Here is a 24,257-nt window from a genome sequence, read left to right on the forward strand (position 1 = left end):
GATGTTGGGGGTTGAGTTATTGGCAAGACCATTATAGCAGTGGGAACTGTTTGCAGAGCATTGTTTCATTGCTCATGCTGAGTTATACATGCACCATTCTACTGCCGTAAATGCTATTTTCTACAAGCTTTACGATTTTAAGAGCGTTTACCCAATGTTGTTTAAACGCATCCTTATAGTCATGTGGCTCCGAGCAAACGTTTGCTCTGCACTGCTCTGTCCAGCCTCTGCCGGTCACATGGGAGGATCTTTAAATGTTAAATAAAGGTTTTGCAAACATTCTGAGGGTCACATGGCAACAAAGTGTTTGTTGGGAGTTAATAGAGGGTTGTCCGAGCATTGTTCACAGTTTGTATAAGGGGGAAGAGATAATCCAAGAATAGAATGGAGGTCACAGTAAATGGCCAATACTTACGATACATTAGGTTCTGTGATATATTATATATATAATATATCACAGAACATACATACATGTTCTGTATATATGTTCTGTGATATATAATATAATATAATATATATAATATAATATATATATATATATATATATATATATATACACACACACATCTATATATATCTATATATATATCTATATATATATCTATATCTATCTATATATCTATATCTATCTCTATCTATATCTATATCTCTCTCTATCTCTATCTATATCTCTATCTATATCTATATATCTATCTATATCTATCTATATATATATCTATATATCTATATCTATATCTATCTATCTAATCTATCTATATCTATATATATATAAAATATACACAGCTATACAGACAGATAGACCAATAGAGTGATAGACAGATAGATCAATAGATAGATTCACAAGGTCACGAGAGAAAGCATATTTAATATTTTTTAAATATTACCGTCACATCTGTGACAATGACCAATTGGAGCATAGAAGCTCTTCCGTAAACAGCTTTCAAACATGCCGAAATGAAAGAGAGAGGAACAAATTGTATTTGTATGGATACAACACTAGAAAAGCAAACTAAGCACTGGCTATGCTCACAAGCACACAGATGCATACATGAACACATGGATAAGACAACAATTAAATTGACTGGCCACAGCACACTAACACTGTAGCAAGACTGACCTTCACAGTGGAAGACCAAATACATCGAAAACAAGAAATATGAGCTATCAGAACTGAATAAGAGAGTGGTTACCGGAAATGGTCAACCTAACTTAACCAGTCACCTGTTTTCATTATGATATGTACCCGTTTCCATTCTAACAGTGGTTCCCAAACTGGGGTACGCAAACAAAATGCTGAGTTTTGTCGTTCATTTAATTCGACCCCACCTTAAAATAACATTAAAACGAGCACGTGTACCTAAATAACAGGCAGAATGCCACCTCTAGTGTAAAAACAGGAAAATGGTCATGCCGTAAAAGGTCAAATACATGACATCCAAACAAATTACCCGTTGCGGTGAAAACTGACGCCATCCACACAAAAAGCGTGCATCTGATAATTTGCGTGCAGAGTATGTTGCTTTAGCAAATTGCGCTACATTACTGCCATTCTTGACAATGTACATTTGTACTCGAGTAAAAGTGGGGGTTTAGCGCTTGCTAGCATAAAGAACAAATAGACACAGACTGTGCATAGACATCGATTTAACTCTTCCCAGCTAGCGTTTTTAAAAAGTTTCCAGCCAGCGCCAGCATTTTTGATCATTTTCACAAAAGTTTCATGGCCCCCAGAATATTTTGTTGAGTGAATATCTGAACATGCAATCAAATGAAAGAACAGACCCTGAAAAAAGCTTCATGTATTATTTTTTTATCAACACCTGAATGTGGGAAAGTTTCATAAAAAAGCAACATTTTGAGCAAAAAGCTGAGAAAATAGCGTTTTTGTCAAAGACTACATCTGGATGGGATTCAGAATGACCACCAAAACACAGATGGAGTAGATTGAGTCCATCAACACCCCCGAAACTACAGTCCTACACCTCGTCCTGGGTTGGCATTTCATTCATTAACATTAGGCAGTTTTGATTTATATGCTGTTTAAATGTTGATGATCGCATTATTTTACATGCATCTGCTTTACATATGCTAATGCTATCGCTTGTTTCTGCTTCTTTTTCACCTGTGTTTTGATCCAGAGATTCTGTACTCTTTGTGTAATAGCGCTCCCAACCGGAAACACGGAAAGCCGGAAAATTCCGTCACTGGCAGGGAAGCGTTGTCTCATAAATGACGGAAAATTCCGTGCATGGCGGGGAAAGAGTTAAGACTCAAACACTCTTCTTTTTTTTTTTATGTTGACAATATATGAAGAGTTCAGATGCAAAAAGTGCCATTTGAAATTTTCTTCTAGAATGATCATTTTTATCAAGCTCGTATATTTAAGTTCAGCAATTTCACTTAAATGGCAACGAAGATTACCTATTAATCGTCATTTAAGTGAAATTATTGAACTTAAATATACAAGCTTGATAAAAACGATCATTCTAAAAGAAAATTTCAGATGGCACTTAGAGGCTTTTGTATCTGAACTCTTCATATTATTCGAGCAAGAATGCAATTTTTCCAGAATATCCACATGACTGATTTTAAACAACAGTTCATCAAACAAAAAGGTAATATTATTAAGTGATGTAGCCTAAATTTTAAATAGTATTGTCAATATTGTTTGCTCTATTTTGCAACAAAATAATAGTTCTAATAAAAGCCACAGCAAAACACGTTCAACACACAGTGGGGTTTTGTTAGTGAACGAATGGGAAGAGTCAATGATTCAATGACCCATTAAATACAGCCTCTTGCTTGCTAAATTAATTAATTAATTGATGACTTGTTTATTAAGACAGTAGTGACTTGCCACCACCTACTGGTGCTTTTAGTTTAATATTTAAAACCATCACTTTGTTTTACCATCATTTCATGATGCATTCTATTCTATTCATATACACTCTATTGAACATTTATTTAAAATATGATTGGTTCTATTGTAATTGAATTCATGCCATCCTCTGAGCAGGATTAAACTGTGTGAAAATACATCTAAATGCAGCTTCACTGCAGTGCAAAGGTGGCTTTTGTTGATAATTATTTCATTTGATTGAAATTAGTAAATTATTGCTTTATTTATTATATTAATAATTATATTAATGGAATTAAGAATTTGACATAAGACATGACACATGCATTTAATTTGGTAAAATCAATTTAAGGGTCAAATATTGTCCCTTAATGGAAAAGGTGAGACTGCAGTTTAAGTGGAAGAGAGGGGGTTAAAATGGCGCAGGGTGTACGACAACCCTCTAAAAAGTTTGGGAAGCCCTGCATTATGATATATATACTTTGCTTAGGTAAGAAGTCATGTGAAAATTATGCTTTTTTTCCAGCCAACTCAAATATTCTAAAAGGAAATAATGTTTTAAGATTTTTACAATTCACCCTGTCTAAGCTAGAGTAAAAAAAATTGTAAGAAGTGCGAGAGACCTGTGGCTGCCAAGTAAAACAGCCCAAATGTGTTTATTTCTGAACAGACCTGTGTGCTGCGATCAGTCACCTCACTCTTATTACCTAACTAGACAGCAAATTCAATTTCAACCCCACACGTCTGACGCACACGTGTACACTCAAACACATGCATTAATACAACCCACAGATAACTGAACTCTATGTGAACCTGCCTTTCGATGACATCACAAACGTACTGTTAAAATCCACATTCACACAAGCAAAAAAATATAACCTGCCCTGACATTCATACACACACACCTTTGTTTAGAGATCTCAGGGGATAAACTTTAGTGACAGTTTTGGAAGTTTCAGGTTTCATGGAGAGGAGAGGTGCCAGTCAGTGAGAGAGAGAGAGAGAGAGAGAGAGAGAGAGAGAGAGAGAGAGAGAGAGAGAGAGAGAGAGAAATGAGAGAGAGAGAGAGAGAGAAATGAGAGAGAGAGAGAGAGAGAGAGAGAGAGAGAGAGAGAGAGAGAGAGAGAGAGAGAGAGAGAGAGAGAGAGAGAGAGAGAGAGAGAGAGAGAGAGAGAGAGAGAGAGAGATTTGTGCAACCTGACATGTTTGACAGTTTATCAGCAAGTGGAAACCGAATGAATAAAGAATAAAAACAGATAAACAGGATACTTTTGCCGCAAGATGCATTTTCTGTTCAACATTTGCATATCAAACAGTAGAGTGAAACCATCTTCAACTGGAGAGGTGAATATTTACCACATTTTTATAACCAAATACAAACACTAGGACTCATGGAGCATATAAAGACCCATATACTGTATGAGAAATACTGTATAATCATATATATATATACACATATATATATATACACTACTGATGTAAGGGGATTTAAAAAATCTGAGATCATTAGTAAAAACATGTTTTACATTAGTTTCTAATGTAATAAAAAGATTTTTATTACAAATTATATTATCGACGCGACAATTTTTGAGAAGCTAAGAACTTAAAGAAAGAAATCCTAAAAACGTAATTTAAATAAATTGAATTCTAGATGTATATACAGTAACATTAGTTAGAAAGACAAGTATTTGGTTTAGTTAGACAAATATCAAATTAATTAGAAAGTTATAAAGTTAGTTAGTGTTTTTACATTAGTTTCTAATTCAATACAAAGATTTTTATCACAACTTATATTATCAGCAAAAATGATATGAAGTTAGTTAGCCAGGTATAATGTTAGATAGATTAAGCTTATTATGGTTTCAGACTTTGGAATTTCACTGCACATTATAATGCTGTATATAATATAAAAGTATCCCAAATGATCTATTACTGAGTTTTAATCCACATTTGGCATTTTTAAGCATATTTAACAAAAGGCTACAGAGAATGCAATGCATGTTTTCAAATACTTATTTGTTTGTCATGACCCAGATGCTCATTATATATGGATGGATATAAAGTACAATTATTGCGCTTAAACGGTCAAAAACAAACAATTGAGAAAGAAAACCACGTGTAACAGTATAATGGATCCGTGCACTAGCTCTTAAAGTGACAGCAGCCTTATATGTGTCTGTCATTAATGTTGATAAAACAACAAAAAACACAAAAGATGGCTTTAATTGTGAGGAATTGGGATTAATAGCCTATGTATTTAATTTATACAGTACTAAAAGACTATCCAGTGTCATTTTACATTTGATTACTTTATTCAGTTTCTGTAGTATTTCTGTACCTGAATACTAGTGTTAGACCTACCCAAAAAACGTTTCTCTTTATTTCATTTGTATCTTTATTCTATTGTAGAATAAAACGAAATTCCGGCCCTGATATATTATATATTCGTGTCTGGCACAAGGACTCGGTGTCCACATCACTCCAGCAAACATCATGAGTTGGTACATTGATTCTCCTAAAATGTAATTTTCCAATTAACTGACAACAAAACACCAGACATAAAGATAGCAGTCAAGAAGAATAAAGACTCAAGTGGGACAAGGGTAGTCTGAGGAGAGGATTATTTTCTCATGCTGATGTTTTTAGTAATGTTGGGTCATGTCATCTCTCGAGGGTTGGTGTTGCAGTCAGCTGACTGTGTGTGCGTGTTTTGCAGTGTGTCCTAAGGCTCTGGCACACAAATCGAAGCAAACTGGTGTTGAGTGTACACTAGGGTGGAGACAGGATCCACACGCAGAGACGTATTAAACTCCACTGTGACGGTGTCTCATTTCACAGCACGAACATTTACTGGGTCACCTGGGAGGAGATTTTTGGCAAAGCTTCTGCTAAATGGGGCATTTTAGTTTGTTTGACTGCGTGAACTAAGAATGCAAAGTGGTTCTCACAACCAGCGTGACTCAAAAGACAGGTAAACAAATGTGGATTGTCAGTGGTGTGATGGGTCCAAACAGTGTTTAAATTCAGCATGTGCATCACTCTACTCAAATCAACTACATGACACTCTGTTTTTTACTACGCAGATTCAAAGTCTTTGTAAAATCAAACTTATCAATATGACTCAGATGGTAGGTTAGTAAGGTTTTACCAGTGGCATTCTTAAAAGGAGTCATCACTGTTTTTTAAAGGAGTCATAACCTGCAATTTTCACTTTTCCACGAGAATCAATGTATGTTATGATTGCCTAACGATTATACACTGGCCGGGAAGCCGATATTTAAAAGTGAAGCGTTTGTTTACCTCAGGGTAAATAAACCAGCGCGCGTGCACGCGCACTCAAATACGAGATTTTGATTTCAGCCCCGTCTTGACGTCATGACGGGGCAGGATATACCATATATGGACACCGCAAACCTATGCCGCGGGAAGCCCGCCCCTCTCCCCCTCATATTCAGTTCAGTCGAGAAAGATGGAGAAACGAGTACACACCTGAGTTGCTCTGTGGTTGACTGCCACAAACAACATGTAAATGTGTTTTCTCTACCAAAAACGGACCAAACTATCAGGGACCAGTGGATGAAATTCATTTTTAATGACGCTGTCCCAACAACCCTTTCAACTGGCTTATCGTTAGGAGTCTGCGCTAAACATTTCACACAGGAATCATACACAAATTTGGGGCAATATCAGGCGAAGTTGGCCTCGAAGCTCTGTTTGGAAAAAGGTGCAATTCCAACCATCAGAGACTTGCCTGAAATTGAAACGGTAAGACTGAGTTTTTATTGATCTACTGTGTGTAACAAACAGCAGCTAACTGCTAATGCGGCTATTGTATGCTAGCGGGAGTATTAGCTTCGAGGTAAACATGGGGAATGGCTGCTAACGTTACTTTGCAAACAACAAATGACTGAGATCATCATGAATTCGGCTATTGTATATTGCCGGTCGCGGCCAGGGGTGCGTTTCCCGAAAGCATCATTGGCCAACTATGGTCGCAAGTTCATCACAATGTCCATTGAACTCTAACGTTATTGGTAATGACGGAACTTGCGACCATAGTTGGCCAACGATGCTTTCGGGAAACGCACCCCTGGTCGGGTTCATTCATAACATGCGCCATGATGTCATTTTGGAATGATATGCTAAAGCGTTACCTGCGTTGTCAACCCCCCTCCTTCCTGCCACCAATCAACGCGCCCCTCATTTGCATTATTAAAATGACCGTCCACGACAGCCAAAATATCGCATCAGATCTCGCGAGACAATAATGCCTTCAGAAATAAGGGTCTGAGGAGCTCTGTGTTTATTTTTTTTCCACTTTTCTTTTTTAGAAGGGCCTGAAAGACTATAATACAGCAGTAGGTATCCAAGGTAATACTAGGTTATGACTCCTTTAAATGTTTTAAATAAATTCATGTTCCGGTTTTCAGGTTAAATAAATATTACTTACAATTTCAGGAAAACAACAACCACCACCACCACCAATACGGTTATACTTTGTATTGTTACATTAACAATGTAACTAATGTTTATTAATTACTTATTTATTAATCTGAAGTACATTTCTCAAGTTAGTTAGTTAACTTTTAAAGCTTTCTTACATTTATTCCACAATAATAACCAAGACCACAGTAAAATTTCCCTGTATATTTTATCTTATTACAAATAGCGGATCAAAATCGACCTTATAATGGTTTTTAGATTGAGTTAAAAAAAATGTTTGTTTAAACGCAATATTTTGGCATCCACATTAATGTTAATTTCTATATATACTAATAACACTAAAGTTGGAAATTCTAAAAGTTAACAAAGTTTAAAAGTGATATGTTCATTGTTAGTTCATGACAGCAGAAACAGTAACTAATATTAATATTTTCCTAAAATGTACAACTATACTACTGTTTATTGTTAATGATAAACAATACTATTGTTTATTCATCTTTGTCCATGATACATGAATAATTATTTACAACCAGAAATGTAAAAAATGCATTAGTATAATTATAAATTAACATTCAATATACATATATATTGAATATATGTATATACATACATATACAAGATACATACTGTGTACTTAACTATATATAAACATTCATCTGCCTATTGAAATAAAAGAAAGGATTTAAATGCAACTTCTCATGGCCAGACAATACCACATTCATAAACCGTCAATTTCACAAATGTTTCTGTGCCAATTACTTTGTGCTGACTCACAAGGATTTTAAGCAACACACCCAGAAAAGCTAATTTGCGACATTCACTATTGTTAAACATGCTACATAAATGCATGTGAATTGAACTGCGTGACCTTTGCCACTTGCAGCCTTACCTTAAACACATAAGCGTGACTGACCAAGCCTCAAATACTGTAAAAACAACTGTATGCGTTTCAGATCAGGTAAAGAAGAATATAGAAACTACAACACCCATATATTCACATGTGAAATTTACCATTTGAATTCGTAACAAGCTTCTTAGAAATGCTTCCCATCTCGGGGGAGTGTTGGATGGATGTGAAATGGAACAGCGCAAACAAGCCGATCGCAAGACAAATGTTTTGGGTAAACACGCGAGGAAACCTAAAATACAACCGAAACAATCATCCAATTGTATATGCACACTGTGCATGTTGGTTAATATGACAGAGATAGCTTACGGATTGTACATTATCTTACACTCTCTTTGCACACAATGAAAAGAGCCATTCGAAGAGCAAGAAAGATGACAGAGAAATTCGTTTTTTTTCCAATCATGCAAAGCATGCGTGCAAAGTCTTGTCAGCTGACTGCAACATCCCGAGGACAAGATAGACTAAAAAAAAGTTGTCCCATGCTGCTCGAAGCAGTTGAGCTCAGTTATAAGTTAACAAATGTCACCCTATCATCAAAGCAAAGCTAGTTTGAGAACTGCTGTTTAAAGACTATAAGTGAGGACATGGTAGACAAAGGGTTCTTTTACAAATTAGATGTGGCCTTCTTCAGAAGCAAAAAGGCAAAGAACAAAACTCAATGAAATATCTCAAACATGATCTAAAGAGAATATGTGATGAGTCAGAAAATTCTCAGAAAACATCAAGTTTTGCAAGCTAAATTACAATAAACTAAAGGGTTTGAACCTGATAACCAGCCCAACTGTTTCACAACTAAACTAAAACTAGGTTAACTAAATTAATATTACAGTTATCTAAAACTAAAACCATAAACATATTTTTGTTACTTGAAATGAAATACATCTTGTTTTAAAAAAAGAAAGAAATTAAATAAAATAAAAATGTCAAAAAAATTAAACCTTATTTTACAACATTCATCATTTTCATTTAGTTTAACAATGCACTAAAATAAAAACTGAAATAAAGAAAGACTTTTTTTTATAAAATAACAAAAAAAAGAACAATTACTACTAATTAAAATGAAAAATATAAAAACAAAAACTAATTCATAATATTTATTAAAACTATAATAGTATATAAATGGTATATAAATATTTCTCAAAGCCTGCAAATTTCTCCATCCTTGTAAGTCAATATTGATGATGTCGTTCAGAAAAAAAGATAGTGTGACAATCATTCTCAAATCAGAACCCAAGCCAACAGCCTGAACATTCGGTTCTCTCTCTGCATGTATACCTAAATTTAAATATAATAGCTGATGTATGGTATGTTTTGCCATGTTCATTCTTTTGATTTATTGCTATGTGTATGTTCCAAAAATCCAGACAGACTGAAAACAAAGACGACTAGTTCAACAAACACATTAGGTGTCACTGTTGCTTACACACTAACTTTGTGTGTTGCTAGCACTCAATCACTTGTCACTTTTTGGTCTGACTTTTACGAGCATCTTCAGGGCCTGGTGTCTATTCGCACTGTACACAAACTCACAGACACGCACCCCCTGCGGCTCCACGCTCTGGCTCACCGCCATTAATCACTCGCTCGCAGAATCCAGCAGAGTTCACGGCAGGTTCAGTGCTTGAAACTCGAGTTACTACATCAGAGATGGATCACTCATGCACAGAAATTACGTATTTTTGTATGTGCATGATGGGAAAGCTGACACATAAATAAAGAAGTAAATAAGAAAATCTAGCGAATCCTAATTAATCCCACTGCGGTGGACCTGTGCGCTCGTGCAATTTTTAAACAAGCACACACACCACTCGGAAAAGTCGACATGCAACAGAATTGACCCCATTTATTTCCTTATGGTCTTACTGTGGGCGGTCCTAACGGTCTTACCGTTTATGAATTTGGGAGATGCTTCTATCCAAAGTAATCTACAGGGCATTCAAATTTGAGGTGTTCAAAGGTCCACTTCGATCCAAAAAACCTGAGATCTGCCCTGAAACCAAATTGGTGCCTTGGACACTGTTCGCTGGTCGGGTCTGATATTTGTAACCTCAGGTCTACGGTCATTTTAAATAAATGTGCTTTTACCGAATGGACCTGAGAAATTATTTTAAAATATGCCAACACTTTAAAAAGTGATCAGTTGACTTACCTTAAAAAAAGGAAACCCATGCTTAATTGAAAAAATTAAGTTATGTGGAATTGTCAAGTTCACATAACTTAATTTATTCAACTACGCATCAAGTTTATTACTTAAAGTGAGGAAACCCGTTGTCTTAAAAGTATTAAGTAATAAACTTTATGCATAGTTGAAAAAATTAAGTTATGTGAACTTAAGTGAAATGTGGACCATCAGTCCAGAAGAGGAATCCTAGAATCCTCCAAAAGTTAGCTCAATGTGATCTGATCTCAAGTTCAGTTTTATAGCTTTTCAAGCAAGTTTTGAGAAGTTTTGAGCATTTGAGAATTTTAACTTCAACTTCTGAAATGAACTTGCTTGAAAAGCAAGTTCATATATTGTTTTTATATTGGTTTGATATTTTGTTACACACAAGAGTGGCTTCCGTGTCTAAATACTTTTTAAGAATCCACAATAGAGTTGTAAATCCATACATCATAGTATAGTCCAAAAACTCAGATTCAATCTGTTATGCATGTATTTGTGCAAGACGGAGTGTATGATTTCAGTTGCAGATCCAGGCAGTGTGTTATCTTGTCTAGTCTGAGGGCAGTGCCAGTATAAATACAAAGCCGCTCAGATAAACACACATACAGAAAGACCTCTGTGGAGCATGCACAAGAAATTACAAAAGATTCCATCTTTGTGACGCATATTGACAGAGATCTCAAGCACCTGATTATAATCACACTAACGCACTGTCAGTATCACAAACAGCAGCAGCATTTATTCCATTCCCACGCTCAGCAAGAGACTACTAACTACATTGAGCAATGCATAATGTGCCTACGCCATGCCTGCCAATGCCTGGCCAGTTCTGTCTGATGCCCGCCGGTCACTAGGGTCAGACAATCCTCATGAGATCATTAAGAAACCATATGTGTGCATAACCCATCTGCTGCATTCTTCAGTAGTAATATCATGTTCAAAATAATACCCAATCAGTATTGCCAACCATCTGCAGCCATGCTTACTGGAAGTGTAACCTTCAAAAACCCTTAAAAACTACAGAGCTCCTAAAGGGTCTTGGTGATGGAAACGGGAAATGTTTGTGTTCCCCCGAGAAACTTGCAGTTTTCTCGCAAAACTTTTGAGTTCTTTGCAAGCGAATGCAAAGTTTCTCTGGGGAAAGCAAAGTTTCTCAGGGCAACACAAAAGTTTGGAAATATATTTTTCCTCCCTTCTAATTTTTCCCCCCCCACAAACAAATCCTTTTAGGGGCTCCGTAAAAAACAACATAACTGACATGAATTTATTCAGAACTACTAGGAACAAATGATTAACCATAGACTGTAAAAAAAAATGAAAGATGCATGCACGAGACATCTCCACTGCTGTAGAAAAATTAAGCCAAAAAAGATCCTAGAAATGGTCAAAGCTGATTACGCCACATTCCATACGATTACATGTAGAGGGCAGGGTTTATAACCTATACTGCAACCAGCCATCAGGGGGCGATCGAAATGCTTCATTTTTCAGGACGTGCGCGGCACACTTGGCATGAACGAAGATCAGAAACTAGGGGTGTCACGATTTACCGTATTAATGATAATCATGATATTAAAAAATAAATAAATATAGGTATCGTGTCAGTTCAAAGAAATGTGCCAGAAGTTAAAAATGTTGCTATAGTGATGAAGAAACATGCTGCAATCCAATTCGCATACCATCCACCCTAAATAGTATTCAACATTAGAATTAGTGTGTCCTAAACCATAGTTAAAACTAGTATTCCAGATACCCGGTTGGTATACTATTTCTGGTTAGAATTTGAAGTGCAGATCCTTGCACACTCTAATGGCTAATATTGCTCACAGACCATTGCGTGTTGGACGAGGATTCGATCAGAACTACAAACACTAATAAAATGTGTTAAAAACTACAAACATGGCGGATATGCGAGACCAATGTTTAAAGGGATAGTTCACCCTAAAATGAAAATTAAGTCATCATTTACTCACCCTGGTGTTGTTCTAATGCTGTATGCCCTTCTTTGTTTTATGAATCACAAAAGGAGAATTTAAAAACACAAATGTTCCACTTGCGCTCATCCATATAATGGCAGTAAATTGCGATCGGCATCAAGCTTTTTAATAAAAAAAAAAAGACAAGTGTCACAGAATGCAAAAACTGTATATTCCAAGTGTTCTGGGGGTACAAGATGGGGTTTGGTGAAAAATAAATCAAACTTTAAATGTATTTAATGAAATTCTTGTCATTGGTCTTTGCAAGGCAGCACGACGTGCATGTTCGTGAGACTCTATTAGTGCCACAGTTCACTTCGACTCGCTCAGAAAATCAGCAAAGCTTGCCTACTCTTCTGCTATACACTCAAATGCATGTACTTTTTCTTCACAAAAACAGTACATTTAGGGCATAGTATAAATAGGTGAATTGGGAAGCAGCAATGGAGTAATTTGAAAATACAGAGCAGAACGTGTCCAAAAAAAAAGTCAAGATGAGGAAAAACCATGTTGCAACTTGTCACATTAATGTAGAATTCATCCGACGTACATTGGCTGTTTAACTTGCATTATGTCTCATCCAATCAGGATTTAGAGTCTGGACACTGTTTATAATATTAGATTTACTGTTTTTACTCACTCGGGTAATTTGAAACTGTTTGTGCACCGATGCCAGACTTATTCGTTTATTATGAATGGTCTTATCTTTTGGTCTGTGTCCCTGAAGTTCCAAATAAAAGAGATACATCACATAATATTCACTGGATTATATAAAAAATTGGCAGTACCATATTGTTGTTTTTTGCCTTTTTTTTAATTTAAAGGGGACATATCATGCTAAAACCATTTTTTAACACTTAAATGCATTTTGTTGTATATTTGGGGTGTTTAGAAGTACAGAAAAGTTGAAATTATTCTCTTCAGGTGCTTCGTTGATATCTTTATATTCTGTTTTGGCCTTATTTTTCAACCTGTTCCGATTTTTCTGTTGTCTATGACGTTTTGTGAACTATTACGTCACAGTATTTGCAGTGGAACTGCCAAATAAGGACATTGACTTCCAGCCCAACACTTCGAGCAATCCGCCATTTTCATTTCTCGCTGCAATTTTGTAGTCCAAGCTAAAAGATGCAGAAGTTACGAGAGGGTAAGTTAAAATGTTCGGTTGTTGGATGTAGTAACCCACACGCTTCATTACACCGTCTAATGTAAATGAACTGCCGCGCTTGTGACAGTGCGCATGTTTAACTGAAAGAACGAGCAGAGAGAGAGAGACCCAGTCGCGCGCACGCACTCTCTCTCTCTTCGGAGCCAGGCGAAAGTGTAAACAAGACACCGTCTCCAAACTAGACGCTGTCTTGCTCTCTCTCCCTCGCACATATTAATCAAAATAAATCGACACAGTGGTAAAAGGTCGGAAGACCAAAGTTTCATATGTAAATACAGTAACACACCATTGCGATACATCCATATGAAGACGTTGTTCTGCAGGTTCGTCGTCTTCATTTTCATCTCGCTCCGGCTCCGACTCTGGCTCGAACATGTAAGGCTGGCTGGACAAGTCTTCCGTTGTTGACATTTTGTTAATAACGTGTGAATAAAAAGTTTCTGTGCCGCTAGATAATCGTATCTCTGCTATCAAACTACAAAAATGGCCGAACGGGGTGGAGTTGAACCGAGTGTCACCGCTGCATCCTGGACAGGGGGCGGGGTATGAGGTGTCTCAATTGTATTTAAAGAGACCGCACCAAAACGAGTTGCTCTCAGACGCACATCAGAAAAGGGGTAGAAAAGGGGCCTGTGGAGCTATAATAATAAGGAATTCAGACCCAAGCATTGCAGTTCCGCTTTATATAGACTACAAATGTATGATTTATATGTAAAAAGGAACGATTTAAAAGCATGATATGTCTCCTTTAAAGAAAAAAATAACTATTTTGTGATGTACATGCTAGAAGGATGTATTATAATGACAAAAATCAGCCAGTTATTTGTATTATATATACACCCATAAACACTACCATTCAAAAGTTTGGAGTCTGTATCAGTAAAAAATTAATAAAGAAATACTACTTTCAGCAAAGATGCACTAAACTAATCAAAAGTGACAGTGTAAGCATTTATAATGTTACAAAAGATTTATATTTCATATAAATACTGTTCTTTTGGGGAAAAAAAATAAAATTCCACAAAAAAATAACATTTGAACTGATAATAATAGGAAATTATTCTCATTTTTATACCAAATCAGCATAAAAAAATGATTTCTGAAGGATCATGTAACACTGAAGACTTGAGTAATGATGCTGAAAATTCATCTTTGCCAATATAGGAAAAAAATACATTTTAAATTATATATTTAAAAAAGAAAGTTGTAAATTATTTCACAATATTACTATTTAATGTATTTGAAATGTTAGTATATAGTATCATATTCACATTAACAATACCTGATTTTCTAATAAAAATAATCCACCAATAATTAAATAAATAAAGGCAAAACCAAGAACACTCAACAACTGACATCTTGTTCACTTATTGGAATCACTTATTTGTGGAACCAAAATCAACATGAGCACTCAGGATGCCCCATACGTCTTGACCATGGAACGCATACCTCAGCAGACTGCCTTTGGTTCAACCTCAAAGCTACAGTCACATCCTGTTTTCAGATTTCTTCGGTTGTTCTAGACTCACTCAAGGGCAAAAGCACAAAAGGAGAGGAAGACCATGTTTAGACATTTAAAACAATCTTCTGACCCCTAGTCTAGATGAAGAATCTCTTCCAGCTGTATTGTTCAAAAGTACTAAACGTTCAGCTTTATCTTTCAAAATTCAGTTTCTTGTGCCATAGCGAAGAACGAAAAAAAGAAAGAACAAAGAAAGAAATAATGAAAAGGTATGAACGTAACAATGAAAGAACAAAAGAAAAAGAACGAGCAGAGCAAAAAGCAAACAAATCAAAGAAAGAATGAAAAACGCACGTAAGAATGAAAAAAGAAATAAAAGAATAAAAAAGAATTAACCAAAAGAACTAATGAAAGAACAAACAAATCAAAGAAAGAACGAACAAAAATAAATCAAAGAAAGGAAAAACATTAATGAAAGAAAGAAAAATAATTCAACAAATCAAAGAATGAATGAACAAAAGAAAGAACAAACAAATCAAAGAGAATGAATGAACAAGAAAGAAAGAAAAGAACTAAAAAAAGAAACAACAACAGAACAAGCAAAAGAAGGAAAGAGCGTATGACAAAAAGAATGAACTAAAGCACAGAGAAAAGGAAGAGAACAAAAGAAATGTAGAAATGTAGTAGTCTATAACAGCAGATGGGGCTGTAGGTGATTGGACTCAAAAGACAGAATAGAGAGAAACTGGACAAAGGAGTGATGGATAGACTGTCCTCAGGGTGTTGACAAGAACAAAATGATCATATTCACTTGAAAAGACAGAAATAGAGTCAGGCAGCACATACAGGACATCACAAGATGCCACCCCCCTCCCCCCCACCCACCCGAGGTGAGGTCACTGGAAACACGGGGCCATCCCATAATGACACTTAACTTCTCAAAGCCTTCACGTACAAAACATGAGCTCTCTAATGTGCGTGTGCATGCCAATGTATATAAATAAATACACTAAAAAAATCCTTTTCCTTTTAAAGGGGAGCTTAAGGGCATTGTGGGAAAGGACAGAGAGGATAGGAAGGAGGAAGGAAGGGCTTTGACTGCTGGCACAGATCTGGACAAACATCCATGCACACTCGCAAGTGGAAACGCAAGCGGCGTGTGAAAGGAAAGCAACTCTCATCTCCAAGAAAAAAAGCCTCCGCTCAGAAGATGCTAAGGAAAGATATAATGGGAGTTGAAGGCCAAAAAAGGAGACTGACATTTTTCCCTTCAGGATCTCACACTTGTGACAATGCTTGACGAATGCACATATCTCGTAGGGCACTTGTTACACAACAATAGTGCGTACTTGGAAAGTAGAAGCTTTACGAACAATCCCTCAGACTGACCCGGTGAAGTCCAAAGAGTGTACCGGAGATTAAAGAGGAAACGTCCCGTGCAACGGCAACCTGATAAGCTTTGAGTCATTACTTCCGTACTAAAACTCAGCAAGTTGGCTGTTACCTTCTAAGGCAGCATCCTAGTTGAATTGTAACCTCATTAGTGACTGATTTAAAAATAGTGCTCCTCAATTAGCACATAGTAAAGCCTAAAACAAACAATTCTAGCTACATAGATGGTAGCATTACAGAACATCTTAGCAAGGCCGTAATCATGTCTTGAACATTGGGGAGGGGGACGGAAAAAAATGCGCATTCGAATTATTTGCAAATAATAATTGTATTTCCAAATAAGCACATTCACTCTTAATCGTATGCCTAAAATAGCTCTGTTAAAGGTAATTATCTCTCACGTTAAATTACGAACTACATTACTCAAATCACGTAAATGATTTTCAATTCAAAACACTGACATTTTTGGCCATATCCAATTATTGTGGGATTGCCCCCATATGGTGGTTACGGCCCTGCATCTTTCAGACCGCAATTCATAACGCTACATACATTACTGCATTCACAGTGTTGTCTCAGGGGAGGGGGTTTCAGTTTTCAGTCATGGCTTGTTTAACACTTATTTAACACTAGGCTAACGGCCAAGAATACTTTGATTTTATATACGCTAGGGCATGCGTCTAGTGCGTGCAACGTAAATTTTATCATCAGCATAGTACTTGCATAATGCACACTAGCAGACTGATTTTTCTAATCGTGAATATGTCTCTTTTTGCGCCAATTAGTTGGTCCACAGAGTGGCAACACTGACCCAAGGCTGTTGTTTCACAGACAAAAAAGAAACGGAAGAGACGGAACAAGAAACCGCTGGAGACTGCAACAACAATAGATGGCCACGTTGACGAGCACTTCTGTGAGAGGGGGTTCAGAGATACCTGCGACTCTAGCACAAAGACATTTTTATCAAGCACAACTTATTTAGAGATATAGCACAGACATTGCACAAAGATTCAACTTTTTAAGATTAAACAGCGTTTCCATTACCCTTCAAATTGCGCAAATTGAAATTGGGGATTGAAAATACGCCCAATGGAAACGCGTCAATTTCAACGTCAAAAAGTCCCCTATATCGCAAAAAAGTTTTTACGCTTACATGAGGTGGTTTTTCAGGCAGTTCGAAAAAGGAATATTTCACAAAACTGCAATGGAAACCGTTTTTACGCATTTACAGGTCACCTGACGTAGATGGGACAGTATGTTTGGACAGAAGACGGGACAGAGTTGTTTATTAAACTCATAAAAGACAAAAGAATTATGGGAATACTGGATTCTAAACCACTAGGGGAATGCCACAATCAAGACCTCGAAGCAGATATGAGGGTATAAAAAGTTTTCCTTGCCATTAATACTTGGATAACATGCCTACGTCTCCTTCGATTAAAAATAATGGCCAGTGCGGTGGCTGGGATATATGTTAACCTACCAACATCCATTGCCATAATTGTTGGAATTATCGTGAGAGGAAAAATAAAAAAGCTTCAGTCGCATAACATCGGTTAATGGAAACTTTTAGACATTTAGAAAATACTGCAAAAGTTTTGCGCAAATTTGTGATGGAAACGCGGCTTATTTGTGAGTGTTAAGCCCCTGTGTTCGCACACGTTATCAAATGGAGTATTTACTTTTAAAGGCTATGCCTTCAGATGTACATGTATGCCAAGCGTCCAGATATACAAGGCGAGACACTACAGGTGAATAGGGTCAAATTTAAAAATAACAGATATCACCATTAAACTTCCTCAGTTGATTACTTACACAAGTATATAAAAAAAAATGTATTACAAGTTTTTGAAATTTATGTTTAATTATGCAAATTAGGCATTATCATTAAAAATGGGAGATTTTGCATAAATTTTCGGTAGATAGATCTGAACATAATGATAAAGCCAGGTGCAAAATTCTTTTTTCATTTTGTTTACACACAAAAGGAAAAAAAATTCAGAGGGATTTCAGGATATATGCTTTCATTACCTAGGAAATCAAAATATACTGTCCATAGCCTTAAAAAATGCTTTTTGGCATATTTTTTTTATTAAAACGTCACATAAATCAGGCCAGGAATGATTTATTAACAAATCCCTCTGAAAATATTTTCAGAATACTGCTAAGTGTATAACTGGAAAGTATGGTGTACATAGGTGCTACATAGGCTGAGATGTTTATACTGGAGAATGACAAAACTCATTTTGAGAAAATGGCATTTAAAGATTTAAATAGCTCTAAATGAGATTGTCATTAGCTTTAAATCCCCCTTGGTTACTAATAGAAAGGAAATGCCCATATTTGGGTTACATAGCTTTACAACGATACTGGTCATGACAGACTTCAGTAAACAGACGGAACTTGGCATGTCGCGTTGGAATGCTAACTTCTTGGTAAATTCGGGAGAAACTTACTGCCGCAAGTAAACAAAATGTAATAAAATAAACATCTTAATGTATATTTTCAACATTTTCTTTATAGCAGCTTGAAAGAACATATTGAAGGAGTAAACTAGCCCAAAATCTCAAAACTGACCACTGCATGAAAAATCAATGTTTTTGCCTGCCGTGTCTCGCCTTAAGCATTCATGTCAAAACTGACGTATACTTTGAGCTTAAAGGCTTATTCAGCACTGGCAAAAAGGGCTTTCAATAAAACTATGCAGTAGAGAGGTGAAATTTTTTTTTATCTGTGCTACCCGACTAGAGAAAACAGAGAAAAAAAGGATCATTGGAAGCATGTTGCCCTCCAAGGCCACTCCCAGTCTGCTGTGGATACACTTATCCAGAGTCACCTTGCTTTAGTAGGAAATACTTCTTAGCAACTTTTTTGTCACAATGACACAATGACTTTTGACTTGTATTGTTCCCAGGTGCAAGGATTCAAAGAGTAAACGTTTAGCGTGAGTGAGTTACTTTCAGTGTCGGTCCAGTGAAGGATCCAGCATGTTGTAGGCAGCAGGTAAAGTCTGCAAAGAATCTTAAAAATGGAGAGAACACAGTGACGAAAAATCTGAAAAACTGTGTTTGTAGTCAACATTTCAAATGGACAAACAGTGTTTTAGGCCAAAAACTAAAAAGCACAACCATTATGTCAGTTCCGCCCCAACCACCCAAAGCTAAACACCATCGCGTACAGGTAAAAAATATGTTGCCATAGTGTTCCCTTTTTACCATAATGCTGTTTAAAGAGTAGACAACCCATGATAACATTTCCAGTGATAAACCTACTTACAATAACTGTTTTGTTAATATAACCTAAGTGGAAGCATAATCTGTAGTATTCACGAAAGCCCTGGAGCTGTCAAACGTAAAATGTAAAAAATGTCATCCGGCAGACTTTTGCTGACAAATTTCTTTGTCCAGGTAACATGGAGAATGAATAATCACTGTCCATTTACATATACTACCGACATTATAACAATACAAAGCGGGTTGAAAATCAGGTGATGCACTTTAAGTGTTTGCGTAACTCACTCAGAGGCTGACGCAGCTCTAAATGAAAAATTACATAGAGCTCACAGAAATACTGAGTGAAATAATGGGACATGAAATGGAAGTTGTGATAGTCTTTTCTTCCCTATTGTGATGTATATCCGAGTAGAATGGCTTCTCAAATCGGGAATTGATTTTCCCTCATCTTCATGACTTGAGGAAACAAAATATCCATATCTATACATATATATAGGTACCATAACTTCGCTACCAATTATAAGAGTACAGTCTTTGCTTATGCACCTCTGATGCCTAAAATACTGCAAACAAAGGCAGCTCACTAATTTCTAAAACAACCAATGTGGCAATCTATGATGCAAGGTTGGGCAGAACTAGTTTTCCAGGAAATACAACAAAACCTGCCGAGACCTCATTAACCTCTATTCATGCGAGTTTCTCTTAACCTCACTGTACACCCATCAGGTTTTTTTGTACCAGGAAGTGAGGTTCAAGTCTCATACCTGCAATAAATCACTCATGTAACATCTCTTGTGTATCAGATAGAGAATAGCTACAAGGCTAAGAGCCGCAGTGTCTGTTTTCAACTCTTACATGTGATTCTGATGGCTGTGGCAGAGATCCAGGACTCAGCACAGGAGATCCCGAGGGGCTGCAGAGCTCAGGGAAAGGGTTCGGAATAGCTGGCAAAGACGCAGGACGAACTTGGAACTCTTCTTCTTGAAGTCGCCTACAAGGGGTGACAAACAGAAAGAAAAAAAAAAGAAAAAAAAAAAGTTGTACTTTTGTACTGAACTCATCTTTAAAACGATTCAAATATACTAACCGTTCCTGAGGCTAAAATGCCCAGGACTAAAACATCAAGCCGAACCTTGTTATTTTCATCTCATCTCATTAAGGTCTCATTGCTTCATTAACCATGCAGTATTCCCGATATGTGTACTTTAATCAATATGAAATAGAGCAGGGAATTAAAGCCCTGAAGTTCCCTGAAAACTTCAGTGCTGTAAAGTGATAGGCTAATGAAAAATAAATCAGAAGAATCCACATGACATTCTCACCGCTGCATTACTATTCTACTACAGAATATATGAATGAAAGCGAGAGATTTGAAACCCACTTAGCCAACCGAGAATCGGTTCATGAACTCTCATAGTGTGCAGCAGAGTTCAGCAGACAGACACATAGACTGCAGATTTTAAAACTCATCTTCGGGTCTTTGATCTACATCAATAAGACCGAGAATAATACATGACTGCCTCAGCGCAGTTTGAGCGACCATAATAACTGAGGGAATTTTTAAAATCCGAACCGTAGCAGGGGGTGGGACGTTCAGGGTTCATGGCCGAGTCAGAACGAAAAGAAGACCGTGTGTCTGTGTGAGTGTGTAGAGAAGGAAACCTCTGAGTGAACCCATCTCGATGCGTGTATGTGTGTGAAACTACACCCCGCTGCCACGGAGATCAGAGAAGAGCGGATGAAAGACAGCGAACGACACAGGAGCCCTGCAGAAAGGTGAGGTGTAAAAGAGCTGATTAGAACAAGCACTCGGAGAGGATTTCGGAAAGAGAAAAGATTATGACTTTGAGAAGATGACTTGGAAAGTTACACGCATGCATAACATGCAATCAGTAGCGACTTACGGGAGGGTATGAATACTGTTTTTTAGATCCAAAACAACAAAGTGCTAATTAACCCAATGATTAATATGTAAAAAGAAATTGACACACGCACACACACACACACGTGCATACATACATAAAATACATAAATAAAATACACACACACATATATATACACATACACTGTATATATACTATGTGTGAGGATTTGATATATATATATATATATATATATATGTATGTATGTATGTATGTATATGTGTGTATATGTGTGTGGAGTACTTTCCATAAGATCATCTCTCAATGCAAATCAAACCAGCTATTAGGCTAACTGAAATAAAACCATGCCAATCTCTAGGTATGGTGAAGGCTATGTGATGATGTGGGGCTATTTTAATTCCAAAGGCCAAGGGAACTTATCAGGATGCATAGTATCCTGGATCCATGAAGTAACGGGCCTTTAAAAATAAAAATCTGCCTGCCTCTATGGGAATTTAACATAGGGGTGTCCAAACTTATGCACCCTGTATTTTAAGGAAGAACATTTATTTATTTACGATACATTATTCATTCACAAAGAAAATTGGTGTCCTTAAAGGTTGGATTTTTCCTATTTTTTTTAATTAAGGCATTAAGTTCAGTTTCCAAAAGATGATTTTTTATTCCTCTTTTTAGTCAACTTTAGCATGGGTGTCTAAACTTATGCATAGCACTGTATATATATATATATATATATCAAATCCTCACACACACATTTAAAAATACCTTTTTAATCAACTGTGGTAATATTTTAGTAATAACAACTCTTTTTTTAGTATTAAATCGCACAAAATTACATTCACAGAACTAGTCATCATAAATGTCTGGACAGGGATTTCTGCAGGGTTCCAACAGCTATAGACCAAATAATTTAAATAAAAATAATTTGATAACTGCACTGACAAAAATCAAGTTCAAAATGATGAAATATTAAAGCATAATGAAGCACAATTACAATATCATTCAAGAGTTTTGGGTCAGTAATATTTATTAAAGACATTAATACTTGTATTCAGCAAGGATCCAATTGCTTTAAATTTATCACAAATGGCAGAAAAGATTTTTACATTAACAAAAAAATTCATTTCAAATAAATGCTGTTCTTTTGAACTTTCTATTCATCAAAGAATAGAAGTTTAGCAGGACAATTTTTTTCAACACTGATCACCAAATCAGCACATTAGAATGATTTCTGAAGGATCATGTAATGAACACTGAAGACTGGAGTAATGGCTGATGAAAATTTAGCTTTGCCATCACAGGAATAAATTTAATTTGAATTGTGATAATGTTTTTGTAATTATTCAATATTACTGTTTTCACTGTATTTTTTCAAGTGTAGAAAAATGACTTTCAAATTTTGCATGATTTTCCAGAACTGGAAATCATAACTTCCCATTTTCTTTGTGTGCGCTGTGCATGTACATTACCTGACAGCCTGTATGTGCATTGGTTGAGATCGACGGAGCTTTTGGGCTGGAGAGTGGGGGGCGGTGACTTTATTACTAGGGGCCCGTAGCTGTGGGGCCGCTCTGTTGCCATGGAGCCCACTGCCATCGGTGCGGTGCAAGAGGGGGGCGGAGTCCGAATGCTGGGTCCCACAGGTTGCATATATGCTCTCATAGGATGAAAGAGAGGCCATGTCATTCACCAGGGCCTCCAGATCTACATCATCCTCTGCAGCAAAACAAAGCATGCATGGAGAGAGAGAGATATTGAGTCTTACATCATTCACAAGCAATAAAAGTGTATCAGCAGCAGCCCTGATACTAAGAACAGCCTAACAAATTCATTCAATTCACATAGGACACTGTAATTAATAATTAATTATTATGCATATTACTTAAGAGACTGTGTAATATTTGTACTGTTTTTGAATTGTCATGCTGCACAAGCAATTTATTAAAAAATAAAAATAGGCAAAAAAGATATTTAAAAATTATGACAAAAATAATACTTTTATTCACCAAGTATACATTAAACTGAGTGACAGTAAAAACATTAATAATGTTACAAAACATTTTCTATTTCCAATAAATGCTGTAAAAAAAAAAAAAAAAAAAAAATCTATGCAAAGAAAAATACATCACAGCAGCACAAATAAGAAAATAATAAGAAATGTTTCTTGAGCACCAAAATCATATTAGAATGATTTCTGAAGGATCATGTAACATTGAAAACTGGAAATTCAGCTCTGCCATGACAGGAATAAATTACACTTTAAAATATATTACAATAGAAAAAGTCATTTTAAATAGTAACACAATACTATAAGAGACTACTTTCAAAAAAAAAAAAAAAAAAAAAACCTTACCAACCCCAAACTTCTGAATTTTAGTGTGCGTGTATTTCTTTCTTTATTTGTGTGTGTGACTGTGAATTAAAAAAAAAAAAAATCATATAAATTCTAAGATAAAATGTTGATAAAGTCATGTTACACTGAACAGGTCACACAATGTTACACATCACCACATAACTATTATATTAGGGGGTTTATATTTATTAGTTTTGATAAAGCACAACTTCATTTAACTATCAATTCGATCATGGCGAATTCTGAAGCAACAAGGCATCCTCACACTGGCACCACCATGTTTGACTGTTGGTAAGATGCTCTTAGATTCTGGAATGCCGTTTTCACTTCATGCCAGACATAATGGGTCACATGTCATCCAAAATGTTCCATTTTTGACTCGTAGAACATTCTTCCAAAAGTCTTGGGGATCAGCC

The 24,257-nt window shown here is 36.2% G+C and overlaps 1 protein-coding gene across 1 annotated transcript in view; it reads right to left on the minus strand.

Moving 5' to 3' along the window:
- The window catches only part of grb10a (growth factor receptor-bound protein 10a), a 62,233-nt gene that overhangs the window by 16,710 nt on the left and 21,266 nt on the right, over nt 1–24,257 (minus strand). The window contains exons 4-5 of the mRNA XM_079879513.1: nt 22,958–23,204; nt 20,461–20,596 (exon numbers count right to left, since the gene is read on the minus strand). Of these exons, the coding sequence (XP_079735639.1) occupies nt 20,461–20,596; nt 22,958–23,204 (383 nt within the window). The remainder of the gene's footprint in view (nt 1–20,460; nt 20,597–22,957; nt 23,205–24,257) is intronic.

Source organism: Squalius cephalus, assembly GCF_949319135.1.
Source record: "Squalius cephalus genome assembly, chromosome: 8".
Classification (NCBI taxonomy): Eukaryota; Metazoa; Chordata; class Actinopteri; order Cypriniformes; family Leuciscidae; genus Squalius; species Squalius cephalus.